This window comes from Sus scrofa, chromosome 1, assembly GCF_000003025.6.
Source record: "Sus scrofa isolate TJ Tabasco breed Duroc chromosome 1, Sscrofa11.1, whole genome shotgun sequence".
Taxonomy (NCBI): Eukaryota; Metazoa; Chordata; class Mammalia; order Artiodactyla; family Suidae; genus Sus; species Sus scrofa.
The window spans coordinates 51,368,796-51,396,765 of record NC_010443.5 but is presented as its reverse complement, the minus strand read 5'-3'; the positions used below and the strand labels follow the sequence as shown (position 1 = coordinate 51,396,765).

The window sequence follows — 27,970 nt, the reverse complement described above, 5'->3', positions numbered from 1 at the left end:
TTGCCAACTCCTTGAATTTCATGTCACATTGAGAAAGCCTTTATTCTTTGGATTTAGTTGAAGATATTGATAAAGATTAAAATAAAATCACTGCCTAGAGAATGTCCAAGTGCAGACATGAGCCATGAGGCCCAGCTCTCAAAATGCTGTCCTCTAGGCTAATGCCTGGCTGATCCTTAGTTCCTTTGGGGCTCAGTTTTTAGTAGCCATGAATATTGTTAAATGAATTAGGGTCCAGACTCAATTTCTCTGCATCTTGAGAGACTTGGTCAAATATACTTTGCTTAACACATTTTCTCTGTCTGCCTGTCCAGTAACCCTATCCAAAAGGGAGGAAATAAAAATCAACACCCGTATTGTGTAAATAAATACCTGCCTGCCTTCTCTCCCAGACCCTTCTCAGAGAAGATAGAAGATCATTGTGGATCTAAGACAGAGGATTCCAGACACCAGTTTATCCATTTAATAAATATTTATCAAGCAGTTACTCTGAACCGAACCCTGTGCTGGGAGTTTAGGCTACAGCTGTGAACAAGGCATCATCCCTGCCCTACCCAGAAATGTGCTTTATTACCCAGCAGCCCTCAGAGAGGCTGGAGGGTAGGATGGAAGTGCAGAGCAGCTGTGGTCAGTGGTCGACAGACTAGAGCGAGGCAACCACATGTGCGGAAGTGGAAGCTTTTCAAGTTCCTGACATTGTCCCATAAAATATCTAGATAGACTGGGAAACTAGTGGAACTATGTAATACATAAAGCCTAAGAAGCTGAAATGTAGAGGAGCTTGTTTACTAAAATATTTGGGATTCACAGACTTTTCCTGCTGGTAATTCAAGTGCACACGAGCAACAGCTTTCACACACAGTGGTTAACGTGCTCTGTCATCAGAAGTAAATGTCTTTGAACTTAGAACTGCCAGAGAAGAATTTTGATTCTTTTACCCCCAGGGGGAAAAAAGACCTAGCAGAACAATGAATCATTTTTTTCCTACATTGCCTAAGTCCAGTGTTCCTCAGAGAGTTTTCAGAGAATTACTTATGCAATATCCATCTCCCACTGTTTATCCCGAGGGCTCATAGTCATCATTTTTTGAAAGTCCTTCTTTGTTTAGGTGTGTGCTACACCTGGCCTGACTCTTATACAGACTTCAAAGTTAATCACAGACTGTGCATAGATCTCAAAAGGACTGTAGATGGAGAAATAGAAGATAATCAGCCCAGGAGCCCCATGTAACCCTAACTCGGTTCCTTTTCCCCTTTTCCAATGCAGTTTATTCCTGAGTCTGAAGTTTAGTAGCCCCACTAGAAAAGACTGTGAAAAAGCAATATCCATACCTCCTCTGGAGCCCACTCCCTTCAGGAGCCCACCTAGGTGCCCGCTTCCCTCCCACCCAAGATCCTGTAGGGAAGGGTGTTCATGATCAAACCCAGAAGATACCTGTGAGACCTCTCCAGAGAAAAGGAAAGAAATATTCACTATCACTGTTGTCTTCCATCCTCCCTTATACATTTTCCCGCCAGTCTCTTAACTTCCCAGGCTTCTTTCAAACTCCCTCTTTCTCTGTATAGTAGCTTCCTGTACAATTGTGTATCCCATTTAGACATGAAAACTTGCCTAAAAGAAATTAGGCAGATATGCGGTGCCAGAGACACAAGTGACTCACTCCCTTGCTTCATTTAGTTTCCTCGTCAAATGTCACTTGTAGTGAGAAAGGCCTTACCTTGACCCCCACCTCTGCGTAAAATAGTCATCCCTTCCAACCAATAACTTAACCTGATATACATTCCCTTGGAGCATTTATCGTACCCATCAGATTCTGTGTTAATTTCTTACTTGATTTGTGTGTGTGTGTGTGTGCGCGCGCGTGTGTGTGTGTGTGTGTGTGTGTGTGTGTGTGTGTGTGTTTTTAGGACCTCACCCCACATATGGAGGTTCCCATGCTAGGGATCGAATCAGAGCTGTAGCTGCTGGCCTACGCCACAGCCACAGCAACACTGGATCCTTATCCCACTGAGCGAGGCCAGGGATCAAGCCCACATCCTTATGGATACTAGTCAGGTTCATTAACCACTGAGCCACGACAGGCACTCCTCTTACTTGATTTTTATGTCTCTTCATGCACACCGTGAGGTCAGGGACTCACTGCTTCATCCCTGTGGTAAACACGTGACTGGTATATAGTAAACCCTTCAATTTTTTCTGAATGAACTATCTATTAAGTTTGACAATTCAGAGCCTTGAGGTTTATCTTAATGAGGGAGCTGCTGTGCTCATCATCTCTGTTTCAAAGCTTAGTCTGTTGAAGTTTGGAGCTTGCCCAGGGTCACACAAGTGGTAAGTGGAACTGAGATCCACGCCCAGATCTGCTGACTCTGTTTATTCAGGTGACACTATAAAATGCCTCCAAATAGAGATAAATTAATTTGATAAATATTTATCGGTATGTCTTTAATGAGAAAACATAATGAACAGAAAGAGCACGTGCATTAAACTTTATCACACGCAACTGCTTCTCAGAATGAATAAGGCCAGAACGTCAACTACGCTTCATCTGAAGATTGCATATCCGTCAAGTGCTCCAGTGTTTCTCCATGAATTTTTAATATGGAATGTTTAGGGAAAAGAAATGGCCAACTTGATTTTACTTTTCATTTCTTTTTGCCTAATTCTAAAGTGACTGCTCATTTGTCAGGATTAAACTTGTGTTGCTTTATGTTTCTCCTTTTTGGAAAGAGGAGAGATGGTGGGGAAATACATCTTTCAAGTTTATAAATTATGCTCCTTTCATTTCCCACAGATGGCCCTTGCTTCCCTAGAGACACTTGGGCATTGGTGGTTAAGCAAGTAGATTTGGAGCCAAGTCAGATTTTTATTGAGGCATTTGAACTTTTTCTTGCTTCCCTTTCAAACTCCTCAGCCTTCAGCTGAGTTGGAAAGGTAATGTACAGTTCTCAGATAAATTTTCAGATGATAGGCTTTCATCTTTGTTTCTTGGTGGCGGGAGTAGAGTAGATGAGGTTGGAAGTTTTGATTTCGCAAAAAGGTAACAAGATAATGTCTTTTTTATCGTAAGATTTTTTATCCAAAGTTTATTTCTTATCTGAAACATACTTTCAATTTTTAATAATATGGAAAAAATAAAGAGTTGTGAAAAATTTAATCCATGTGTATAAACACAGAAAGCCATAAAGATTAAGTACTATGACAAAACCCCCAAATATTTTAAGACTAATTTGCCTTAAAAATTTCAGCACATTTTCTTTTTTGCTCAGTTCTACTGGGTTCTGTTTTCTATCAAAAGAAAACAGTCTGTCATGTTAATATACAAGAGCAGCAAAAAACTGCATGAGGATACCACCCTTGGAGCTGCTGAAAAGAAATAATTTTCAAAAGTTTTCTTAAAATGTATGGAGTCCTCTTTTCAGATTTACTGACTATAATCAGCTACCTGAAAAGTTCTTATATTTTGGCTACTATTTAACAGTCAATTATTCTGTGGTGAGCAAACATTTTTTATTTTAAGTACCTAAAAAGAGCACTACAGTTTTTTTTTGTTTGTTTTTGGTTTTTTTTGTTTGTTTGTTTGTTTTGTCTTTTTGCTATTTCTTTGGGCCGCTCCCTCGGCATATGGAGGTTCCCAGGCTAGGGGTCGAATTGGAGCTGTAGCCACCAGCCTACGCCAGAGCCACAGCAACGCAGGATCCGAGCCGCGTCTGCAACCTACACCACAGCTCACGGCAACGCCGGATCGTTAACCCACCGAGTAAGGTCAGGGACCGAACCCGCAACCTCATGGTTCCTAGTTGGATTCGTTAACCACTGTGCCACGACGGGAACTCCAAAAGAGCACTACAGTATTTATCTAACTTTCATCATTGGGAGGTAAGATGCTCTCCTTGTCCCTCTTTGTCTCCTTAAAAGTTGTTGAAGCACTGAGAAAATAGTAATCAAAAAGTCCCCAAAGGAACATAATTCATAATCCTACTATTCACACTTAAATATTTTAGTTTTTGCCTTTAGTTATTACCCTGTAGTGCTTGCCCATTTTTGTGCAAATGAAAATCATGTGGCTTTTTAAAAAATATTATATTCGATTTTTAAATCATTCACTTAAATGACTACATTATGTTGATATCACATTGTATCAATTACTGTTTAAATTGTTTTCATTTTGGCAACTAATATTCCCATATAATTTTTGGTTCTATCGCTTTATTTTCTTAAAAGAAATTACCTTAAGCAATAGGACCAAGTCAAAAGCAGATTTTTTAGCTACATATGAGTATAACAGATTTGCTTCAGCCATGACTATTCTGTGCATGTGCTTAAATATTGCTAATTTAGTAGTTGCAAAATTTTAACTCAGGAAATTAATTTACTTAAAATTTTAAATAAAGTAGTGATCTCTATATTTTATTATTTGCATCTATTCTTTTGGGAGTTACATGCTCATAGCTGTGTAAGCAAGCATTTCATTGCTCCTGCTTCCACAGGAGTCAATAATTTCAGTGCTGCATATTGAAACATTGATAGGCAAGGAATAATAAAGACACTGCACAATCCCCAGACAATTGACTTGAAATGTTATATAGTATACCATGAGGTTGTAAGAAACTATAAAGTATCCAGATACATCTGAACCTCTGGTACTTTTATAATACGAATAGGTATGCATATAAAGCTTTTAGAACCAGAATGTACTTCCATTCTTTCATATTTTTTATGTTTGGGATATGCATGTCTATACAGATGCTGAGAGAAGTAAATCTGAGTGTGGATGTGAACTCGTGTGTGATTTTGAGCAGGTTAATGCCTTGGTTTCCTATCCAGATGGATTTATTTACAGCAGTATGGTAATTAGCATTTAGTGGAACATGTAAAGCACTCAAAAATGTTAGCTATCATTATTAAAGTCTGATCAGTCATGTTAACTCAGAACCAATATAATATGTGGCTTATTCAAGTAATTTAGTGGAATTAATTTTTACAAATGCATTTTCTTTTGGAATTTGTAGTAGTCAGTGTAAACAGTAATTGATGGCATTACAGCTACAAACATGTTGTACCAGATGTGTTTCCTAAAGCAAATCTAAGGGATAAAAACACATTGTGATTGTGAAGTGATGTAATGTGTGTATACATGGAGGATTGTGCAGTAGGAAGTAGAATGTAGTAAACATGGGTTTTGCCCATTACGACTTTATAACCTAGGCAACACAGTGTCAAAGAGACAAGTGCTCTATCTTTCATAAATTGACAATGGATAAATTGTAGGAGACTATTAATAAGAGAAAAATCTATCATAGTGGAAAATAATTTGAACAGATTAAAGTAATACTTCTTATATTAAATTCTATTTTGTCTGACCCTAATAGAGCCACTGAAGCTTACTTATGCATATTGTATATCTTTTTCAACCTTTCTCAGCCTATTAATATTTTTACAAATGTAAAAATTCTGTATCTCTTGTGGATGGCATATGATTGAGTCTAGCTTTTTTTACAGCTTGGCCTAACAATGTCTGCCATTTGATTAAAACATTTAGTCCATTTACATTTAATGTAATTAGTGATATAGTTAAATTTAGGTCTGCTCTTTGCTATTTGTTTTCTGTTTGTCTTAGGTATTTCTTGTTTCTTTTCTGCCTTGTGATAAATATTTTACAGTGTATCGTTTTAATTCCATTGGCTTTTTATAGCTATATTCCTTTGAATTCTTCTAATGATTACCATAAGGATTCCAGTATACCTTAATGTATCATAATCAGCTTAAAATTATTAATGAATTAACTTTGGAACAAAAATATATACGGCGATATAGATAGGAGATAGTGGTATAGCTGTAGATATCTTGCAACTCTGTCGTTCCAGTTATCTTACCTCCATTCTTGGTGCTATTATTACATTATATATATATTACATCTATAGACAGGCAGACCTCAGTGAATCAATATTACAATAAAGCAAGTGGCACAAATGTTTTGGTTTCCCAGTGCATATAAAAGTTATGTTTACACTATGCTATAGTTTATCAAGTGTGCAATAGCATTATGCCTGAAAACAATGTACATACCTTAAGTTAAAAATACTTTATTGCTAAAAAATGCTAAACTTCATCTGAGCCTTCAGTGAGTTGTAATCTTTAAACAATAGTAACATCAAAGATCACTGATCACAGATCTCCACAACATATATAATAATAATGAAAAAGCTTGATATTGGGAGAATTACCAAAAGATAACAGGGCGACAAGTGAGTGAATGCTCTTAAGAAAATGGCACCAATGAACTTGCTCCACACAGGGTTGCACAAACCTTCTATTGGTGAAAGAAAAAAAAAAAAAAAAGAAAGCAGCTTCAAAAGCACAATATGGGTAGTAAAATGAAACTAAGTATACCTATATTTTAAAACCCAAAATACAGGAGTTCCCATTGTGGCTCGGTGACAACAAATCTGACTAGTATGCATGAGGATGCAGGTTTGACCCCTGGCCCTGATCAGTGGGTGAAGGATCTGGCGTTGCCATGAGCTGCAGTGTAGGTTGCAGATGAGGCTCAGATCCCGGGTTGTGATAGCTGTGGTGTAGCCAGCAGCTACAGTTTCCATTTGACCCCTAGCCTTGGAACCTCTGTATGCTGCGGGTGATGCCCTAAAAAGACAAAAAAAAAAAAAAAAAAAAGTATAAGTCTTCTTTTAAGTAGTCATATGTCTTTAAGAAGAGATGAAAATATAAAAATGATGTTTAGATCCCTGGGTAATTATTAAAATAAATTATATCTCTAAAATAAATATTATAATTTTATTAGTTATGAGAATTTCTAACAGTTAATTTTTACTATTTTGAGAGGTGTACCCACTATCAAGTAGAGAACAAGTGTCCTCTTGTGACTCAGCAGGTTAAGGATCCAGCGTTTTCACTGCTCTTAGTTACCGCAGTGGTGTGGGTTCGGTCCCTGGCCTGAGAACATCTGCATTCTGTGGGCATGGCCAAAAAAAAATTTTTTTTAATTTAAAACATTTTAAAAATAGCAAGAAAAATGCCAGGAAGTGACCTGGACTCACTCACCTGCTCCCTGATCAAATCTGTCTCAGTCAAATGACCGATTCCCATAGTCATGACTTCAAGTTTGCCCCTCAAAAAGCAAAACTGAAAATATTAGGTCCTTGACCTCCAAAGGTCTACTTACAGCATTTTAAATATTTTAGCATTAACGTTCGCTATTTAAAATTTTTTTTTAAACTGAGACTCGTGGTGATCCATTTATTTAAGATTCGGTAACTATAGTTTATTAACTACGACAACAGAAGTTATGGACACGGAAAGCCTTGTAGGACAGTACAGGTTTGCTTGTAATGGACATTTCTTTCCAAATGAAGAGAAACAACTTGAAGAGTTTTAGGTTATAGTGACACCTGGTGGCTCTGTGGGTTTTTTTAAGACTGTTTTCTGATTTGTTCTGTTTTGTCTAGAACTTTTTTTAAGTAATCATTTCATCAGCTAGAATGTGCCTTTTGAGGCCTTTCCCTTCCTGGCCCATATCCCTTTCATTGGCAGGGATACTCGGGCCAAAAGCCCACTGGTAAGAGCAGCTAATGTGCTTCGCATTTCCACTTTGGTCTTGAAAAAGAGATCTGTGCCCTCGCATAGGGAAAAAGCTCATTACGGTAGGAAGAAAAAAGACACTGCTAATGCTACAAACTGGAACTATTAAGACTACTAACATGTTAGGAAATGCTTCTGAGGATGTATATTTACTGGGAATGCACCTGGCATGTACTTGCAGTACATACTATATTATTTTTCCATTTTATAGAGGGGATTCTGGAGAGCATTCAAGGTCACAAAGTTAACTGGCCTAAGTCTCTGCAGAAGCCAGATTTTCAGTTTCAGTTCAATCCTAGCTCTAATTTTGAGAGAGACTTTTAGTTTAAAAATTACATATATTGCATGGGTACCTTCTCTTTTTTAAAAATGAAATTATTGCCAATAAGGTGAGAATCTTTAATACCTAACCCTCTTTCTCTCCTTCTTTCCCCAGAAATAACTGCTGTTATCAGTTTGGTGTGTAGCCTTCCAGAACCACCCCTGCCCTGACACACATACACACACACACGCACACGGCACACTTTTTATTTAATATAGAGACAGGTGATTACATTCTTGTGTGTTTGGTACATAAAAGATAATATTTGGCCAAAATAGCTTTATACTAACAAAATCTCTCCTATGGAAAGACTAGCCCCACCAAAATGCAAATTTGTGCCACTAGGTATTATAGCAATGACATTATTTCAGATATCTGTTGTAAATACTCAAGATCGAACTAGAATTTTGGTCAGACCACCACTGAATCTTCTAAGGAATGTCTCTCAGAACACTGCCAGAATGCCTTCTCTTCTGTCAGCATGACCCTCCCATCACCATGGGTGGAGCCACATTTAGCAACTTTTATTTATGTGTTATTTAACTAAATTCACAATCATTTATTGTAGCTAAAACTGTCCAAATGATCTATAGTTTTTAACCTTGCTCACAGAATATATAAAGAGAGGACTGCAATAACTGTCTTCATTTGAATTCAGTTTTTCTACCACTTTCATTGAAAATCCACATATTTAAGGATTTTTTAAAAAAATCTAATAATGTTTTTTAAAAAAACTTGAAATTTGCGTAATTAAAAAGAAACTAATTAGATTTATAGGCAGTAAAAATATTAATTCATCCATATTCTTTTTCCCCCTTCTGAGTACAGTAACTTAAATGAAATAGTAAGTGTAAATGAAAAAAAAAATTAGAGGAATCAAGAGCCCAAGAATATGTAAGGAAAGTGTGGCTAAATATGCTTCGTCACACTGATCACCTAACTCTGAATCTACCCAGGGCATCCTGCAGAAAGAGGACATGAACTTCTGGCTATTCCCTCATACTATAGAAGTTAGACTTGATTTTAGACTTAAATAGGTGATTTGAGCTACAGTGAGAACTTGAGACAGAACCACTGCAGACAAAGATGCAACGTATAGCACTTTGTGGTCAGGGAGGGAGCTTTTTTCACAGGATAGACAGAAGAAGTTTCATTAAAAAGATCGTGGACTTATTTTCTCATCATTGTTCTCTGGAAATTTCCATATAGTTCATTCTTTGTGGAGAACGCTTGTCACACTGTGGAACATATGGATTTGGTTTTCAACTGGGGTGGGGTGGCAGTTCTCTTTTAAATGCTCATCTCATATTAGGGGCAAAATGAAAGCAAATAAATGGCAGGTGACATGGCAAATATGTGATCCAGGCAAGAGAAGGCAGAAGGTGACAAGCAACTTACAGAGACATGCCCCTAGACCGAGACACAATCTGGAATCTTCAGCAGGAAAATTAGAGCATCTCTACAATGCAGCAATGGCTGGAGCCTGACTAAAAGGTAGAACACCCATGATAGGGCAAGAAAAATCCTTCCCACAAGAGATACATTAAGCTTACAAAGTGGCAAGAGTGGTTCTTCTACAGTCAGTCATTCATGGCTACTAGATAGCCCGCTACATTTTAACTTAAAAACAAGATTTGGAGGAAGCTATTGTGTATCTGAAAGATGTGTACTACCACATAATTTATTTTTTAAACAGATAATAGATTAAAAGATTTTTAATACAAAAAGTGCCAAATGTGGCCAGGTACAATCTACACTTGAAATAAATATATTCATATATATTTGTAAATGTATAAATTGTGTTTTTGGTCACTTTGAGTGACCAAATTACTACTTTATCAGAGACTGGCTTTATGTAACTAAAATCTACATTATGTCAGAAGCCCTACTTGAAAAAAAGTAGATTCCATGTTACAACAGGAATGCCGCAGACTTGTCTTTGAATGGTTAAAATCATCATTTTATAAAAATGAAATTATTTTAATTGCTGTATTTAGTCAGGGTGTGGTTCTTTCCAGTTAGAACATTTTAAACTCTCAAATGATTATTCAATAGTCTGACCCAACCATTAGGGCCGTTTCCTTTCTTTCTTGTCCATTTATAAACTGTTTACATGCATTTCTCCTCTGCACTTATTTTGGACCCCGATTTTCCTTCATTTGGAATCCATCACAAAAAGTAAAATAATATAAACATTCTTCTTGAAAAGTTAACTTTCCGAAAGGTTTCATTGTCATTTAGGGAGAGACTGCTTGTGATGCGGTAATGTTTGTTCTTAGCCATAAGTTCCTTGGAAAGGTAAAACAGCCTAAAGTAGAATTAAAATCAGCCCTCAGTATGTTCAGGATCCTCATGCACGGATTTTGATGTGCTGATGGTTGAATCCACAGATGTGGAACCCGTAGATGGAGGGTAGACTATATTTGGCCATTTTGCATAAGGGATTTGATCACTGTGGAAGTTGGTATCGGAGGGGGTCCTGGAACCAATTCCTCATGGATATGGAGGGATGATAATATTGAAGAGTTTCAAAATGAAATTTCACGAACTGGTAAATAGTTGTTATTTAAGTATTTAAAACCTGAATCACTATCTCCAAACTGTTAACAAATTGCCAGGTGGCAGATGGCATGATATATTCACTCATTGATTCATTCACCAAATAGTTGCTGGGACCCTCCTGTTGTGCCACATTGGCTGTGTGGTTTTGAAATTTTTGTAATGAAGTGAAGTGGAACATGGTGTTTAATCAAGAGATAGGCAAGTCAGCAAATACTTGCAATAGAGTGTAGGAGCTATGGTGGAAGAACACACAGGTACCCTGGCGGTCAGAGACGGGAGTGGACCTCCCTCCCCTGGCTGGGCCAGGCACAGGCTTAGGGATGGTGGTGAGCAGCCAGGTTTCAGAGGAGGGCACATGGGACTGGGGTTGCAGAAGGTGTGGGCACCTGCCAGTTAGGGGGTCAGTCCAAGGGCAGAACCAGCAGAAGAAAGAGCAGGCCTGTCTGGGTTAGTCCTTCAAAACACCTCCATCCCTTCAGTTATGACAAAATTAAAGACTCCTTCAATGTGGTTTCCACATCCAGCCCAGACCCACGAAAGTGATTGTGGAAATTCTTCCCAGCCCTTTCCTGCACTACCTCCCTTCTATTCATCCATTCCTGCTGGAAAGGCCTAGGCCCCCATGTGGGGAATCGCCCACAACTTCTCCCCGAGCTCAGCCTAACCCTAACCCCAGCCCTCGCTGTGCTCTGCTCTTTTCATCTTTCTCAATTCTCAGATGTGTTGCCATGTGTCCTCACTTCTGCTTCCCTAAGTTAAGCTCCCATGGGCTCCTTTACATGGTTTCATAACCCGTATCCTATTTTCCTTACCTGCAGCCACACAGCCAGGGTAAACCCCAAAGTGCAGGCACAGCCATGCTACTTGCCTGTTTTGTCACCTCTTACTGGCCTCCAGAGTTTGGAGGTGATGCGTGAAGTGAACATCTTGCCTGGCACATTCCGGCCCTCCTCCACCCCACCTTTTGTCTGGCTTCTCTTCACCTGCATTCACATTTGGCTCTAACTCTGCTGAATGACGGTCAACTCACTTCTTGACAGTCCCAGTGACGTGACTGTTCTTTTGGGTACACTTACTGTTTCACTAGCTCCTTCTCTGCCCACCTCTTCCAAACCCCTATTGGCACTTTCTCTGGCTAAATTTATTCAATTTCCAAGACTCAGCCTAGGTACCAGTCACAAGGAAGTGTTTTTCAACCCACCACAGCCCTTGTCACACTTAAGACAATTGTTTACGTGTCTGTCTTGAAGATTAGGCTGTATCTTTCTTGAGAGTGAGGTTGATACCCTTTATTTCTCATCACTCGGAATTTAAAACATTGGTGGTTTATGTAGGCACTCACGTGTTTGCTGGATGAGTAAATGAACAGTGTTCAGTAACAGTTTGACAGTTGATGCCACTTTGATTTACAGTATGGTATGCCCTCATGGAGGGTTGTTTTGTGATGTGTAGTATTGATAACTTTCTTTGTAATATAAGTGTTTTGTGTACCATAGATCAAACTAGTGAATGAAGACTAAGAACCATTTGAATAATTCTTTCTAAAGAACTTCAGGTATCAACTAACTCCACTCATATATAGGCTTCTAATCACAGCTTTATATCCTTCCAAATATCAGATTTATTTATGTATTTATTTATTTATTTTGTCTTTGGTCTTTTTAGGGCCGCACCCATGGCATATGGAGGTTCCCAGGCTAGGGGTCTAATCTGAGCTGTTGCTACAGGCCTACGCCACAGCCACAGCAACACCAGATCCTTAACCCACTGAGTGAGGCCAGGGATCGAACCCACAACCTCATGGTTCCTAGTCGGATTCGTTTCTGTTGCATCACAACAGGAACTCCTCAGATTTAAAAAAAAAAAAAAACAAAAATTTAAGCATTATTTTAGCAATTTGTAATACACCATTTTATGCATATAACTTGTGTACTATCATATTTATTTTTTTCTTTTTATTGAATTTATGGCTTCATAACCCATAATTAAAGTAACTAACTTTCAGTAATTAAACTGACAGATGGTCTTCTGTCTGCAAGCCCAGTTCAGCCATTATCCTCGGTTATATGAGGAAGTGAGTTGAAACAAAATTGTACAGCTCAGAGAGTGAGAAGTTGGATCCTACAGGCGGAAAGGAAAGGTGCTTCATGAAAGGGGTTAGTGAGTGTTTTGAGACCATTTTGGGAAATCAGAGAATATTGAAAATCTCATGTTTACAGAATCCATGAGTGTACAAAGGCCAAAGCTGTAGACCCCAGGAGAATCCTAGAATGTACAGAGCAGGAAGAGAACATCCATCCTAAGAGAGCCATAATTTAGTCCCAAGTATGCTTTCTGGTCTTTTTGAAATGATGCTGGGTTTCCTGAGGCTTGTGCCGCCGCCCACCAACCCCCCCAGCCCCTCCCTAGAGCTCACTGAGGGACAGATACTGTAAACATCCTACACTCTCAGCTGTGGAAAGTAAGAAAGCTGGGAGAAGGCTGTTTACTCTCTCTGCCTTGGAAATCAGCTAAAGAGAAATGGACTGGGAGTATTTTTACATGTGTCCTATAATTGATCTTATCCAGTATTTCTTTATGAAGTCAACTCTAAAAGGAAAGAAGTGAATTGACTGAGTTGTGCTAACAAATATAAAATAACTTGTAAGATCACTTCTCTCTGACCTGCCTAACATCATTTGGGGGAAAGGAAAAAAAGGTTACCAAACACCCAAGAGATAAAGGTTCTGGTAACTTATGAGGCTGAGGCTATATTTTGTGGGTTGCCAGAGCCTGGTCTGTAAAAGCAACAGAACATTAAGTAAATGCCTGCACATTAAACCAAACACTTCTCCATTACCCTGAACAGCATTTTCTACACTGATTTAGCTTTGATTGAAGCAAAAGTTCTGGTGTCCTGCAACTTGCTGTTTTGTCAAGGATCAGATGTAGTTTGGAGCCCCAGATTTAAATAGTGGTAATGATGAACAGTATGAATAGGCCCTGCTATTTAAAATCGAGAGTATAGTTACACATTTTATGAAAATATTGGATTATGGGAGAGGCAGGTGGAAGGCAAAGAAAGAATTTTAAGAAAAATCCACAGAACTAGGTTCAGCCTTAACCAGAAAACTCATATAACTTTTTCATTTCTTCTTCTGTGTAAGTAGTTTAAAACAATGGTTTATTGAACAGCTCATCTAGATTTGACTTAACCCAAAATTTGTGTTCTTCTCTTTTTTTTCCTAAAGAATTTTAGATAAGTTTTCTTTTCAAGGGGTATCTTTAAATAATAAGGTATACTCAAATATAGCAAACCCCTTTAAAAGCGTGAAATAATTAACTTAATGCCTGCTTTGCTAGTAAACAAATCTAGACACAGTTACTTGCATGTATCGTCTTGGTATATCAAAATATGCGAGTTGCTTAAGCTAAAAGATACTGCTTTAGCTATTAGAGGAAATTTTAATTTCACCTTCTTGCTGAGTGCAGGATCTAAGACAATAGGAACAATTGTTTGATGTTAAGTGTAACCCCCCCCCAAAAAAAAGATATATGAATACGATCACTTTAGTATGTCATTTCAAGGAAGTGTTTGAACAAACTGTTTGCCTCAGTGGATGGCACAGCTGAAGCGCTGCCTGAGCAGCTCCAGCCTGGGCAAGTCATCAAGCTTCCCAGGCTTTGCCTCCGGGCTTCAGGAAGACCTCTTGGAGACAATGCTCTCCAGTCTTTTCAAAGAAATAGTTATTGTGAATGTTGGAAATTTTACTTTCTGCCAGGTGGTGCAGATTATATGGGTAAATGCAAAAACAGCTCAAAGGAGGGGGAGAGTGACCCATGTGCTTTTCAATAGCTTTTTAGTTAGTCTGCGTAAATAGTCCAGATGTCGGTTGATTTTTGACTTTTAGTCATGAATGTGGCTGTTCCAAAGGTTATTGCAATATGTGCAGATACTCATTCCATCATCCGGGAAATATTTACTGAGCACTTACTGTGTGCCAGTTACAGACACTGTGAGGGTAAATTAGTGAACAGAAACAATCCTTACTCACATGAACCACAAATAAGTATGGATAATGTGTCAGGATATAAATATCTTGTTTATTCTGTATATCTAAAAGATCTAATCTTATTCAATGATGTTATTACCTTTTTCGGTCTTTCAAAATGAAATGAATTTAAGTATTCCAGAACATTTATTTCACTGTCTATGAAAAACATCTAGGTATAAATCTGTATACTATTTTAGCTTTTGCATTATTCTTCCAAGTCTGTTCTCATTGTTCCTAGCCTATTTTGTGACATAGGTAAGTATTTTAGTAAACATGCTTGAGAGGTCATGGTTAAGTATATACATTTTCTGAGAAGAGATTGCTAATTAGTTATATAATTAAAAGGCTAAATCTATATGTGTTTACATGCATATTTATAAAGCGTATATATATATATATATTCTAGTTATCATTATATATAGTATAAGTAAATTTTATTAATTTGAACCTTACTCTTTTTCAAATTTATAGTTCTCGATATACTGATAAGAATGATTTATCTTTGCACTCTATTTCTATGTATAGTATATGTTTGTTGTTTGATAAGCAAATGCTATAAATACTTTAAAACTATTTTAAATGTGAACATCCATTTATATTTGAAACAACATAAGCTTTAACTGACAGTTCTTTGCAAGCCTAATTTGTCATAAAAACTCAACAGAAATAAAAGTCTAATATATACTTTGTTTATGAATCCATGGTCTCCTTGTCCCTATTTGTTTAAATTAGTAAGTCTTTATAATGTAAATATGTTTATGCCTAGTGGTAATCTATTTCTACAAAACTCAAGTTAGATTTCTCTGGATTTAAATGTAGTCCTTCCTTCCTCTTCATTTTAAAAGTGCAGAGAGCAAATAATCAATCCATGACAGTGGTTCTTGGGTGTATTTAGGTTAACTCTCATTGAAAAGCTATGTGAATAATATACAAAAATCAGTTATATTTCTTTTCATCAGGAACAAACTAAAATAAAATTAAAACACCATTTAAAATAGCAACAAAACTATCAAATACCCCAAAGATAAATCTGACGAAAGTTCTGTAAGCTCTCTACACTGCAAATTAAGTATTGTTGAGAGAAATTAAAGACTTAAATAAGATGGAGAGATATACCATGGCCATGCGGAGCAAGACTCAGAATTATTAAGGGGCAATTCTCTCCAAGATGATTGAGAAGGTGCAATGCCGTCCCAAAACAGAATCTGAGCAGGAGAGAGAGAGAGAATGTGTGTGTATTTGTAAATTGATAATCTAATTCTAAAATTTATAATGAATTTTGGGCCTCTACTACACACCAGGCATAAAAGCCAATTCCAGATGGATTGTAGATATAAATATGAAAGATAAAACAATAAATATTTTAGGGCAAAAACATAGAATATCTTTATGACCTTGGAGTGGGCAAAATATCCTTAAAAATTTATAAGACAACACTAACCAGAAAAGGAAAAAAAATACCATTTGGAAAATAATAATACCAAGAACCTCTATTCATCAAAAGACATCAAGAAAATAAAAAGACAACATATAAGGTAAAAGATATCTGCAACAAATACAACAAACAACAGTACCCAGACTATATAAAGAATTCCTACCAGTTTAAAAGACAGACAAGCCAGTAGAAAAATGAGCTAAGACTTGAACAAAAAGAGGATATGCAGGAGTTCCCATCGTGGCTCAGTGGTAATGAACCCAACCAGTATATATGAGGATGCAGGTTTGATCCCTGGCCTCACTCAGTGCGTTAAGGATCTGGTGTTGCTGCCAGCTGTGGTGTAGGTTGCAGATACGGATTGGATCTGGCGTTGCTGTGGCTGTGGTGTAGACCGGCGGCTACAGCTCTGGTTGGACCCCTAGCCTGAGAACCTCCATATGTCACAGGTGCGGCCCTAGAAAAAGGCAAAAAGACCAAAAAAAAAAAAAATGCCTTTCAAATCTTTTTTTTTTTTAAATAAAAGAAAAGGCTTCAACTTTGAACACCATCTTGAAGGAGCCTTTCCGTTAAGCCCAAACTAGAAATCCTTGACTCCTTCACATATTAGGTCACAGGCCTAACAAGTTCCCTGTAACACTTCTCACCTGCAGCCCCTGCTCCCTGCCCCCCTGAACCGAGGGGTTTTGGAAACCTGTGCTTCCATTTTTGGTTGTCACAGTAGCTGGGGAATACCACTCTCACAGGGCTTGGGAGAGTCCCACACACAAAGTAATTTTGACAAACATTACAGTAGTCCTTCCCCAAGACAAACTGACACAGTCTTCCAGACAGTTTACTTTTAGGAAAATTTGAACTATATACACTGAAGACTCTTCAGTTTAACACACCTCTATATAATGTCCTCTCTGGGGGGCTTGTAGGTTTCAAACAGGTACATACGATTATCTGGATGACCATTATAATTACCTCCAGACTGACTAGAGGAATACCCTATGTCTTGTAGTGACTGCTGAACATTCTGTGATGTTGTGTCATCAAATGCTTTGTCACCCAAAAGCCAGGCGTGGCCTTGAAGATCTTCCTTTTTGGCTCAGAGAAAAAAAATTTAACCTCCAAGTTTTGTAGGGTAAAAACAGTAATTTCTGCAGTTCAGTAATGCTCGTCTCTGGAGAATCAGACCACATCCAGAATTCCACGGTGTAGTTGACTCACTGGAAAGCTGTGAATTCCTATGTGATCTAAAAAGCTTTCAAAACCTTGGCGGAGGCATTCCTGAAATAATGTCTTTGAAACCACCTTTGCCCTTAGAAATGATTTGCTTTCGTGTCCCTGCTAGCCCCATCATGTAAGGGCAGTAGAGGGGCCGAGCCTTTCTTCCCCTGAGCTCTGAACAGGCAGTGTTGGCTCCACGATAGTCGCCACAGTGATGGTGGCCCTCCTGTCCCATCTCATGCTATCCACCACCCTGCAGCTCCAGAACACACCAGCTCAGCCAGGGCACTGGACCACTGGGCAAACACACAGCTGTCACCCCCTTCAGGACTGCTCCTGCTGTACTTACTGTTAAACTTGTGCTTCCATGAACCTGTTTGAATTCCACATAACCCACTCCAGTTCACCAAATGGAACCTGATGAGATTTCATTGGCTCTTTCTTCGCGAGTACTCATGAGCTCAGTGCTAGAGAACAAGCATAGCCTATCTACTGATCATCATCATCATCATCCTGATAACCACCCATCATCACTAAGGACCCTCTGGTCCAGAAGACATGTTAGGGACCAAAAGCAGGTATCCCCGCTATGTACTAGGCACAGTTCTAAATATTTTGCTTATTTTAACTGATTTAATCTTTACAATTAAACAAATAGGCACTAAGGTTATTTTTTAGATGAGAAATCCAATGAGAGAGATGAAGAAGATTGGCCAAGGTTATGCTAAGAAGCCTAGAGCTGGGATCCCATCCAGGCAGTGTGATGCCAGAAATTGCTCCTAACCCTGAAGCTATATGCACAAGACCCTCTCTGAGTTGGGTATTTTTGTCCAGTTTTTCCAGGGGAGGACACTGAAATTGAGTTAAGAAAATGTGGTAGTCACTGGATTGTTTACAGATATTCCAGATCATCTTTCCTTCTGTGCATAAGGAAGTAGCACTTCTCCACATCCTCGAAGGTTAGGGATGCCCATGGGACGGGCTTTGGTCGATGAAATGGAAGTGCCAGAGAAGCACTGAGAGCCTGCATGGAGTTCACCATGGTCCTGTCTGCTGTGTTGGTGAAACCCTCATCACAAGGTCGTTATACAGCAATAGAAAAAGAATAAACTATCTAATAAACAGTACTAGAACAATTGGTTAACAGAAGAAAAAGGTATAATAAACTGTAGCTGGATTAGAGAGTTAAATTTTTCTTAAAAGCCAAATAGATGAGCATTTGCATGCTCTGAAGATGAGAGAAAACCTTCCAAGAATTAAAGCAACTTTTAAAAATCCACAAGATAAAGATAGTGAAGACTTTACACATCAAGACATGCCAAACAAAATATGAAAAATAGCAATTTGGGGAAACATCTGCAAAACTTAATATGACAGAGTAGAAATGGTCATACTACATGAGACAAAGAGTTAAGGCAGAGACTTAAATAGAAAAATGGTAAAATATATCAAATGATAATTCACAAGAGAAGATATAAAAATGGTTAAAATGCTTAAAAGTTTCAGTAGCGATAATAATCACGACGGTTTCTAAGATGAAAGTTCTCTGACATTAAGGGTAATCTCCTCTGACTGAAAAGTTAAGCCTTCATGAGATGGTCTGTTGGCTTATCATAGCCACATAAAATTGAGTAAAGCGATATGATATATTTTTTGAGATGTATTTTCTAAAGCTTTGGACTACGTCAGTAGAATGTAAAACTCTATTGATCAACTATCATATGTGGTCGGCCTTGAGATTACTAAACTTTTTCCAGAATTAATGGAAAAAATGGCTGTCTAGGAGTTCCTGTTGTGGCCCAGCTGGTTAAGGACCTTGCTGTCTCTGTGAGGATGCTGGTTTGATTCCTGGCCTCACTTAGTAGGTTAAGGATCAGGCATTGCTGCAAACTGTGGCATAGGTTGCAGATGTGGCTGGGATCTGACATTGCTGTGGCTGTGGCATACATAGAGCAAAGCTGCAGCTCTAATTCTGCCCCTAGCCAGGGAACTTCCATATGCCACAGGAGCAGCCATTAAATTAATTAATTAATTTAAAAAATAAAAATAAGTTTAAAAGGCTGTCTTTTAGGAAATCCTATTGAGAGTATAGTTTTTTAATGTTAATTTATGCCAGAAACAAAAGTAAATGTAAGTGATGATGAACATTAGTTTTTTAGGATCCAGAATTTTAAAATTTAATGGACCTCCATGGACCACTGGATCAGCAGTTATGATCTTTTAAATCACATATTTGAAGCAGGTGAAATTGACTTTAGTTTAGCTTATTGTAATTAAAATTAGCATGAATTACCATGATGGACTCAGAGTTGGTTAATCTCTGGCCTTGGGTAGGGGTTCTTCAATATAGACGCAAGCCTAAAGCAGAAGCAATGGAGTGCAATTGTTTTGAGTTCATTTTAGGGCCATAGATATACAATTGAGAGTTCTGATCCAAAGACTGATGAGTTAAAAGCCTGTTTCTGCTGTTGCATGGGTTCAGTCCCTGGCCTGGGAACTTTCACATGCCACGACTCTCCCAAAAATAAAGTCTGTTTTCAACTGCAAATTTCATTTCTACGAAGCAGAAACTGCCAGAACACAGTGGTGGCAGGGTTTTCCTTCTCCCTTGGTGGGATGAGGGCTTGGCAAGAGATGAAGAGTAGAAAGAATGAGGAAATATTAGGAATAGGGCAATAAAATAAGCTTTTTCAAGGAAGTATTACACTAAAATCATTTTCTCCTATGCTCAATTCATATAGAGATTAAATAGGTTAAGTATTTCCTGCAATTGGGAATAAAATGGTTATTACTATCCTTTGTTTACAAAAGCAGTTCCCTTAATCCAAGATTAGTGTGATATATTGATATTAAAGTGAAAACCACCTTTGCATTGATGAAATTTTAAGTTTTATATAAAAATAAAAATAACAGAAGAATAGCTAGTATGTGAGTATATTGGTATGCAGGTATATATATGTAAAGAGAGCTAGGAAATCTAAGATTAGATTAGAAAAATAGATTGGATTCCCTAGCTCTATTTACTGAAAGTGCCAAGAAGCAAAGACCAGAGCAGAAAGTCTAGCGCCCAGGTATTGGTTCCCACTGAAAGGAGGCTTCTAGGAGGCATGGCTGATTCCAGGGCTGGATCCTAAGGATACAGGCTACCTGTAGCATCACACACTTGCACTCCTCTATTGTTCAAATCCTACAAAACCACAGTTTCTTCCCCCATGGTGATGGGACCACCATGAGGTTTATAACAGTCCTCAGGACCTTAAAGAACTTCCACCAATCTCAAATTGTCACTTACTTGTCTTCTGTGTTCCTGCAAACATTTCTTGAAAGGTCATATAAAACTTGGATCTTTGAATTGTGGTAAACTTCCCTTATTTGCAACTGATCCCACATTTCTACTCCCATACATTGTCTGACATTAAGGGCTAAAAATTGTGCCAGAACATGGAAGTCAGAAAGATCAGCCACAGCAAATTAAACACATGACATTGAAGAAGGCATTCAGTAGAGTATGGATTTTTTTTTTTTTTTTTAAACGGAAAGAAAAGAGGGAGTTCCTATCGTGGTTCAGCAGAAACAAATCTTGACTAGTATCTATCAGGATGCAGGTTCGATCCCTGGTCTCGTTCAGTAGTTTAAGGATCTGGCATTGCCCTGAGCTGTGGTGTAGGTGACAGACACAGCTCAGATCCAGTGTTGCTGTGGCGTAGGCCAGCAGCTACAGCTCTGATTTGACCCCTAGCCTGGGAACTTCCATATGCCGTGAGTGCGGCCCTAAAAAGACGAAAGAAAAAGGAGGGAGGAAAGAAACACCTCATTGACTGAGAGGATTTGCAGCAAACTTGTTGACTAAGAATATACCCAGGAGGCTCACCGGCTGACAGTAGAGCTGTCCTCGGAGCATAAGGGAAAGTACATCAGAGGCAAACTGCAATTGTAAACTTGCCTTTTATCATTTTTCTATATCCACCCAACACTCTTCTTACCAGTGGATTGGATTGGTGACTGCAGCTTTGTCAGCAGCCATGACTCCATGTCCCAGGATGCAGGGCAACCCATCTGGGGAAGAGCCGAGGAGGCAGAGGATGCCCTTCTATGCAAACTACGGTGGCAGGACCAGCCTTCCACCTCCCTGGAGGTGATCTGTGCTCTGGATGTGCTGACTTGGAGAAGCAGGTAAGAGCAGTCACCAACCAGGCAGGCCAGGCCTTGTCCCTTGGTGAAGAGAGAGACAGTGAAGCTGAGGAAGGCACATGAAAGCCATGTTCCCAGGGCTTCAGAAGGCGGGGGGGGGGTCCTAACTGATGGCCCAGAAGGACCTACGTGTCGTGGCAAACTTGGGGTGCTGTCATTTTGTTAAGTTGTGAGCTCACTGCTCTTGGGCAGGCCCCTCTTGCTCTGCTCCACTGCTAAATCACTTTTCCTTTTGTGTGTATGTTTTTATGGCTGCTTTTGCTGATTAATTCTTGCACACAAGGGAGGCTTAAATGGCTGTTATAAGTTTGAGGCTCATCCAATGCTAAGCTTGGTTATATGCACCGCACTATCCCCCGTTTTCATGGTTGCTTAATTTGCTATTCTCTGGATGAAAAGGAAGGGGAGACAAACATTGTGAAGGAAACATAGATTTTCTTCTTTTCCCTTTTTATTCTTGAACTGCCTCACACAGTCCTTTCAAGTGGCTTATGGAAAGGATTAAAAGTGAAGGGTGAAAAAGACAAATAGAAGCTGTTTCTTTTGTCAGCCTCTGAAGTTCCATGAACAGACAGAAAGTTCAATTGAGGTCTATGAAAATATTAGCAGATGCCAAAAGGCCAGCAGCCAGGATTTGTGTCTTTGTGCAAGAACTGAATAGCTACCAACAGCTAGAACATTTTTAAAACCTTAGCAGTGATAGAATAGTCCTGTGAGAAAGAGAGAAATGTTCTTAAATTATTAGCTTTATGAACTTTGAAAAAGGTCTTCTGTACAGATCCTAAACCTCTAACCATGTAGATAACTGAAATATTAAGATTTGGAGATTACATTTATTTATTTTTTAATGATGCTATTAGTAATAGTGGTTAAAATGAATTCGACTCAACTTGAAAATTTTTTGCGGGAGTTCCCGTCGTGGCGCAGTGGTTAACGAATCCGACTAGGAACCATGAGGTTGCAGGTTCGGTCCCTGCCCTTGCTCAGTGGGTTAACGATCCGGCGTTGCCGTGAGCTGTGGTGTAGGTTGCAGATGCGGCTCGGATCCCGCATTGCTGTGGCTCTGGTGTAGGCTGGTGGCTACAGCTCCGATTGGACCCCTAGCCTGGGAACCTCCATATGCCACGGTAGCGGCCCAAGAAATAGCAAAAAAAAAAAAGAAAATTTTTGTGAGGGGATATGCATAATCATTAGTCAAAATTTAAGTTTACGACAAGCAAAAATGTCAGCTTCTAAAATAATTCTACTTTTAAGTAATTCAGCATGCCAATCACATGATATCTTAAGATGGAGATTTTTTTCTCAATAGCAAGCTTAATTGATTACATTAATATAATCATTGTTAGCCCTTCTTAATTATTTTATGCTTCTGAATATTTAAGTTGGAAATGTATCTACTGGATTCATCTTTTTAAAATGATATTAGACAACCTATAAAAATATTTAGGCTGTATAAAATGAATTTAAAACAATATCCAAAGTTGTAAATGTTATTTATAAGGTGGAATTTCATTTTTAAGACAAAGTATGTGACAAAAATATGATTAAGGTAAATAATTGGGCTTTTATTTACTAATTAAATTATAAACTGTGTAAATGCTTTAAAATGCTTGGTTAAGGATAAATTCCTTTTTATAAGTATAATCCATAGCTTCAATTTATCTTTATCATAAATTAATTTATTGCTTTTATTTCTTTAAGGACAATTTTTCTATTACAAGCATCTTAACAGATATTTGACTGTAATGACAGGAAAGAAACAGTAGAGGGCACTTTAGTTCCCTAACAAAATAAAACCATTTCTACAACATTTTATAAATCAGTAAAATAGGCAAAGGGAAGATTTGAACTATCTGGTAAAGGTTAAACAAAAACGTGAAGCTAGTTCCTCTGCTTCATGGAGCCTAATAGAAGATAACTCAGATAAACAGCAATTTCTTCCTTTAATCCATCCATAAACAAACTAGATAACATGAAAAACAAGTGCTCTCAGATTGGCAAATTCATGAGTCCATCATTTCAAGAGTATTTCACTTTAAAACTCTCACAATTACTTGTAAATTTCCCAATCTATTAAATGTACTTCATTGAAATCAGTAAATTCTCATCATCCAGGGTTTTTAAGAGGTAGATTGTGAGCTCTCAGTACATAAGAAGTAGCACTATGTAACCGTGTATTTCTTGTATCTTGGTTCTATACCCACTAGCAATTACCTTTGGTTATGTTACTTAATCACAATTTCTTCCAAACTTAATCTTTATCATCATCATCATTGTCATTTCAAAGCAACGTCTTAGCTTTCAAGTAACTTCCACTCTGTTCTGGCTGAAAAAAGTAAAATTGATATGTGAAACAGTAAACTAAAGAGAGAGAAGGCATAATAAATCTAAATTGTTTTGTTTAGTGTGTAAGTGACCCCCAGGCAAATCATTATCATTCCCAGAGCCTCGGTCTTTACATCTTGAGGTTCTGGACTTGATGATCTGACTAAAACGTTATTATCTATTCTTTTTTTTTTTTTTTTTTGGCATGCAGAAGTTCCTGGGCCAGGGATTGGCCCTGAGCCACAGCAGTAAAAAGGCTGGAACCATAACCTGCTAGACCACCAGGGAACTCCACTATCATCCATTCTTATGTTGTATATTGTTCTATCAAATTTTGTTAATTAATGCCTAAGCTCTCAACAGATTTACTATGGTTCTGAACCTTTTGGGGTGTCAAGACCCACTTGACAATCTTACGGGAGCTTATCCCCTCAAAAAATGCTCTAAGGTTTGTCTTATTCAGAACAAGTTAGATTAATTTCAGGAGGACCTCCAGAAATCAATCCACAGACTCCATTATGGATTGTCTGGCATAACAACTCTGGACTATGTCAAGAATCTCTGGGAGTTCCCACTATGACACAGTGGATTAAGAACCCTACTGCAGTGGCTCACGTCTCTGTGGAGGTGTGGGTTTGATTTCCAGCCCAGTACAGTGGGTTAAAGGTTTTGGTGTTGCCGCAGCTACAGCTCGGATTCAGCCCCTGGCCTGGGAACTTGCATATGCCATAGGTATGGCCATTTAAAAAAAGAATCTTTGAAAAAAACACAAATTATACAGCTCCCACATAGTTGGGGGTTTATGCCTAGAAATGTTATATGCTGTTGTTGGATGAAGGTAGGCAATGCGGCTGGAGATGGGGGTAGGCCACCCCAAGCAAGCTTTCACTTTATTTCATAGGCAACAGGAAGTATACTGGAGTGTTTCAATATAGAAGCAGAAGATATACCTTTTTAATAGCAAAATCAGAGAGTCAGATGCAAAATAAACAGAAGAAAGAAAGCAGGGTGATAATCCATGAATCCATCACCATAATCATCTGGGAGGCATTGTGAGAACTGTTTCGGACCTAGAGGTTCTCACACTAAGTGATGTACGCCAGACAGAGACAAATATCACATGATATCGCTTATATGTAGAATCTAAAATATGATACAATGAACTTATTTACAAAACAAATCAGACTCACAGACATAGGAAACAAACTAATGGTTACCAAAGGGGAATGGGGGAGGGATCAATTAGGAGTTTGGGATTAATATATATACAGAACTATATAGAAAATAAATATTAAGGCCCTACTGTATGGCACAGGGAGCTACGTTCAATAATGTATATATATATATAAAACTGAATCACTTTGCTGTACACCTGAATTTAACAACATTGCAAATCAACTATATTTCAAGTAAAAAATAAATAAAATCTTCCCAAAATTAGGGTGTTCCCTTTTCTAAGCGGCCCTACTTTGATTTGGTGTCCTAAGTAGTAAGACAGAAGTTTTCAAACACCAAGGAACATTTTGAAACCAGATGAAGAATTATTCCCCAATTCCATTTATTTTCTACTCAGGGCAACAGTGGATACCAGCAGCCTGCCTTTGCATTCTTCTTCAGATGTGGGGAACTTCAGCCCAAACTGCCCAGGGCCCACCAAAGGGTGTGACATCGCCTCCTGATAGGCAGGACCAGAGGGCTTTGCTTCCCAGCCACACCCAGGTCCAGGGATGGGTGCTCTGTCTCCTACTCCATCCTTCAGGGCAGAAGTGATGGGCTATTCATACTGTTACCTGAGGCCGGACCAATGTGGAAAGACTTCTCCATTCCATAAGTGGCCAAAAACAAGCAAGCAAAACTTCCAGAGTTTTCTCACAGAACTTTAGTGAAAATTTTTAAAATTCATATTTTATTATATATGTAATAATGGATATAGTTATGTAACTATTCCTTTATTTTATGGATTTAGTATGTATATAATTTCAATAAATTGTAGACAGACATAGATATTGTCTTCTAGGAAGTTTGCTCATAGATCCTGATATTGCCATGTATTGCCAAATCTCGTTTCCCATGGGAAGGGAAAAAGATTGTTTGTTACAGGTAAGGATTGGCTACAGAGATGTTCTTATTTTTATAAATTTGGAATTTGTTCTACAGCCCCCAAGAGTAGAGACAGAAGTGAGCCAGGGCCAATGGAACTGGAGAAAACAGGTTAGATTCAAGCGTCAGTTTGTGGATTGCACTCAGAACATGGTATTTAGCTAGATGTGGGACATCTAACAACAGTCCCAAAGCATCTACAGAACAACCTCTCTGCAACTCACTGGAGGCAACTCCTGGTCTGGCCCAGCCCACCTTCCAGCCTCCTGCCCCCACCCGCCCACTATGCAGTCCGTGTTTACTGGCACCACACACCCTCATGTTTCATGAGTTTACACACTTGTCACCCTTCCCCATGACTCTCCATCTGGTGAAATCCTAGCCATGCCTAAGCCCCAGCCCCAAAGCCACCTTTTCTGCTAAGCCCTCATCCACTCCCCCTTCCCACTTCCTGCAAACTAACTAAATAACTGGCCCCTGCTTCTAGGCCTCATAGGACTGTGTTCACTGTGTAAAGCTCCATAGAGGGTCAGTCACCCCCGTCTTTCACACTGCACTGCAAGCTCCTCCAAGAAGGAGCTTGGCTTAATTCCTTTTATTTCCCAAGTTTCTAGCACAATATTGGCACATAATAGGAAATAGTATTTCTTAAATAAAGAAAAGGAGAGAGGGAAAGGAATTCCAGTCAAAGGCCTTTCTAATAAGAATCCTGTGAAAATCTCAAAGGAGCCTGACTATGGCCATGGCGTTGGGAATGGAAATTCAAAATTATGAACAGATTAGACTGGACCAGTGATCAAATATAAGGAATGAGAGAGAAGGACCGGAAGATGATTTGACCAAGTTTCCTGACCTCAGAGACAGAGACCATAAACCAGTTATTGATTGAAAACACAGGAAGAGTAAGAATGGGGCAGAGGTGAATTTTCTTTCCAACTCTTCACTTGATACCGAGAGGGACATTCAGTGATAGATGCTTCACAGATAATTGTGTATTCAGAGCTGACACCTTAGGAAGGGATCAGAGCTTATAGCGCAACAGCAACAGCGGAGGAAACTATGGTATGGATCCCATGTTAGAGAAAAGGACCAATGATTGGATTTGGGGTTCTGCCTCTAAGAAATGAGAAAAAGAAGAGAAGGCAATAAAGGAATCTGGAGAGAGCCAGATGAAGCCATATAAGAAAACACAGTGTCACAGGAGCCAGTGGAAGAAGAGCCATTCAAAGAGAGCAGGAGGCCAGGGCTACAGGATGTTGACAATGAGCCAGAGGAGGAGGATGCAGTCACTCAAGGTAACCCCAGAGACGCAGCCTCACCAGATGGGATGTAGATGGAGCTGGTAGAGGGAGAAAGTGAAAACAGTGAGTGTGACCTTCTCTTAGAAATGTTAGTCATAACAGGGATGAGGGATATTTCCACTCATTCTGTAAATTATTTCTAATTGTGACTACATTGTCTTTTAATCGAATGTTGGCTTAATCAAGTTTCATTAAAGCTTTAACTGCCCACAGCTACTAAGATAATTTCTGCTTTTTAATTGAAGAATGTGTGTATAGTGCTGAAGTAAGGGTGAAAAAGTGTGATGATTAATTTATATTCTCTTTTAAAGCATATCATGTAATTCTAAAAGGAAGCAACTGTTTTGGGGGGTTTTTCCAAAAAGATGAACCCAAAAGACTTTGAAGAGTCCCTTATGAAAGAAAGAAGAGAGAAAGAAAGAGAAGGAAGGAAGGAAGGAAGGAAGGAAGGAAGGAAGGAAGGAAGGAAAGAAAGAAAGAAAGAAAGAAAGAAAGAAAGAAAGAAAGAAAGAAAGAAAGAAAGAAAGAAAAGAAAGAAAAGAAAGAAAAGAAAGAAAAGAAAGAGAGAAAGAGAGAAAGAAAGAAAGAAAGAAAGAAAGGGAGAGAGAAAGAAAGAAAGAAAGGGAGAGAGAAAGAAAGAAAGAAAGGGAGAGAGAAAGAAAGGAAGAAAAAAAAGAAGGAAGGAAGGGAGGGAAGGAGGGAGGGAGGAAGGAAGCAAAGAAAGAAGGAAGGAAAGGAAAAAAGAAAAGAGAAGAAAGAGGGTTCCGTTAAATCCAGCTGGCATGGTGTCCTCTCAGCTGCTCTGGGCTGGACCCTAAAATAGGGTCAGCAGTTTAACTGTGAGTCCTACACACTTAAGGTTGTCATTTCCCACTTGGCTTTCTCC

General features: G+C 38.7%; 1 protein-coding gene and 1 non-coding gene across 2 annotated transcripts in view; both read left to right on the top strand.

Moving 5' to 3' along the window:
* LOC102157778 (collagen alpha-1(I) chain-like) overlaps positions 1–27,296 on the top strand; it is a 59,567-nt gene extending 32,271 nt beyond the window's left edge. The window contains exons 5-6 of the mRNA XM_021084513.1: positions 21,154–21,340; positions 25,257–27,296. Of these exons, the coding sequence (XP_020940172.1) occupies positions 21,154–21,340; positions 25,257–25,362 (293 nt within the window). The 3' untranslated portion in view covers positions 25,363–27,296. The remainder of the gene's footprint in view (positions 1–21,153; positions 21,341–25,256) is intronic.
* Positions 12,905–12,984, top strand: MIR30C-2 (microRNA 30c-2). The gene has a single exon (NR_038510.1). It is a non-coding gene; the product is annotated as a microRNA 30c-2 (primary transcript).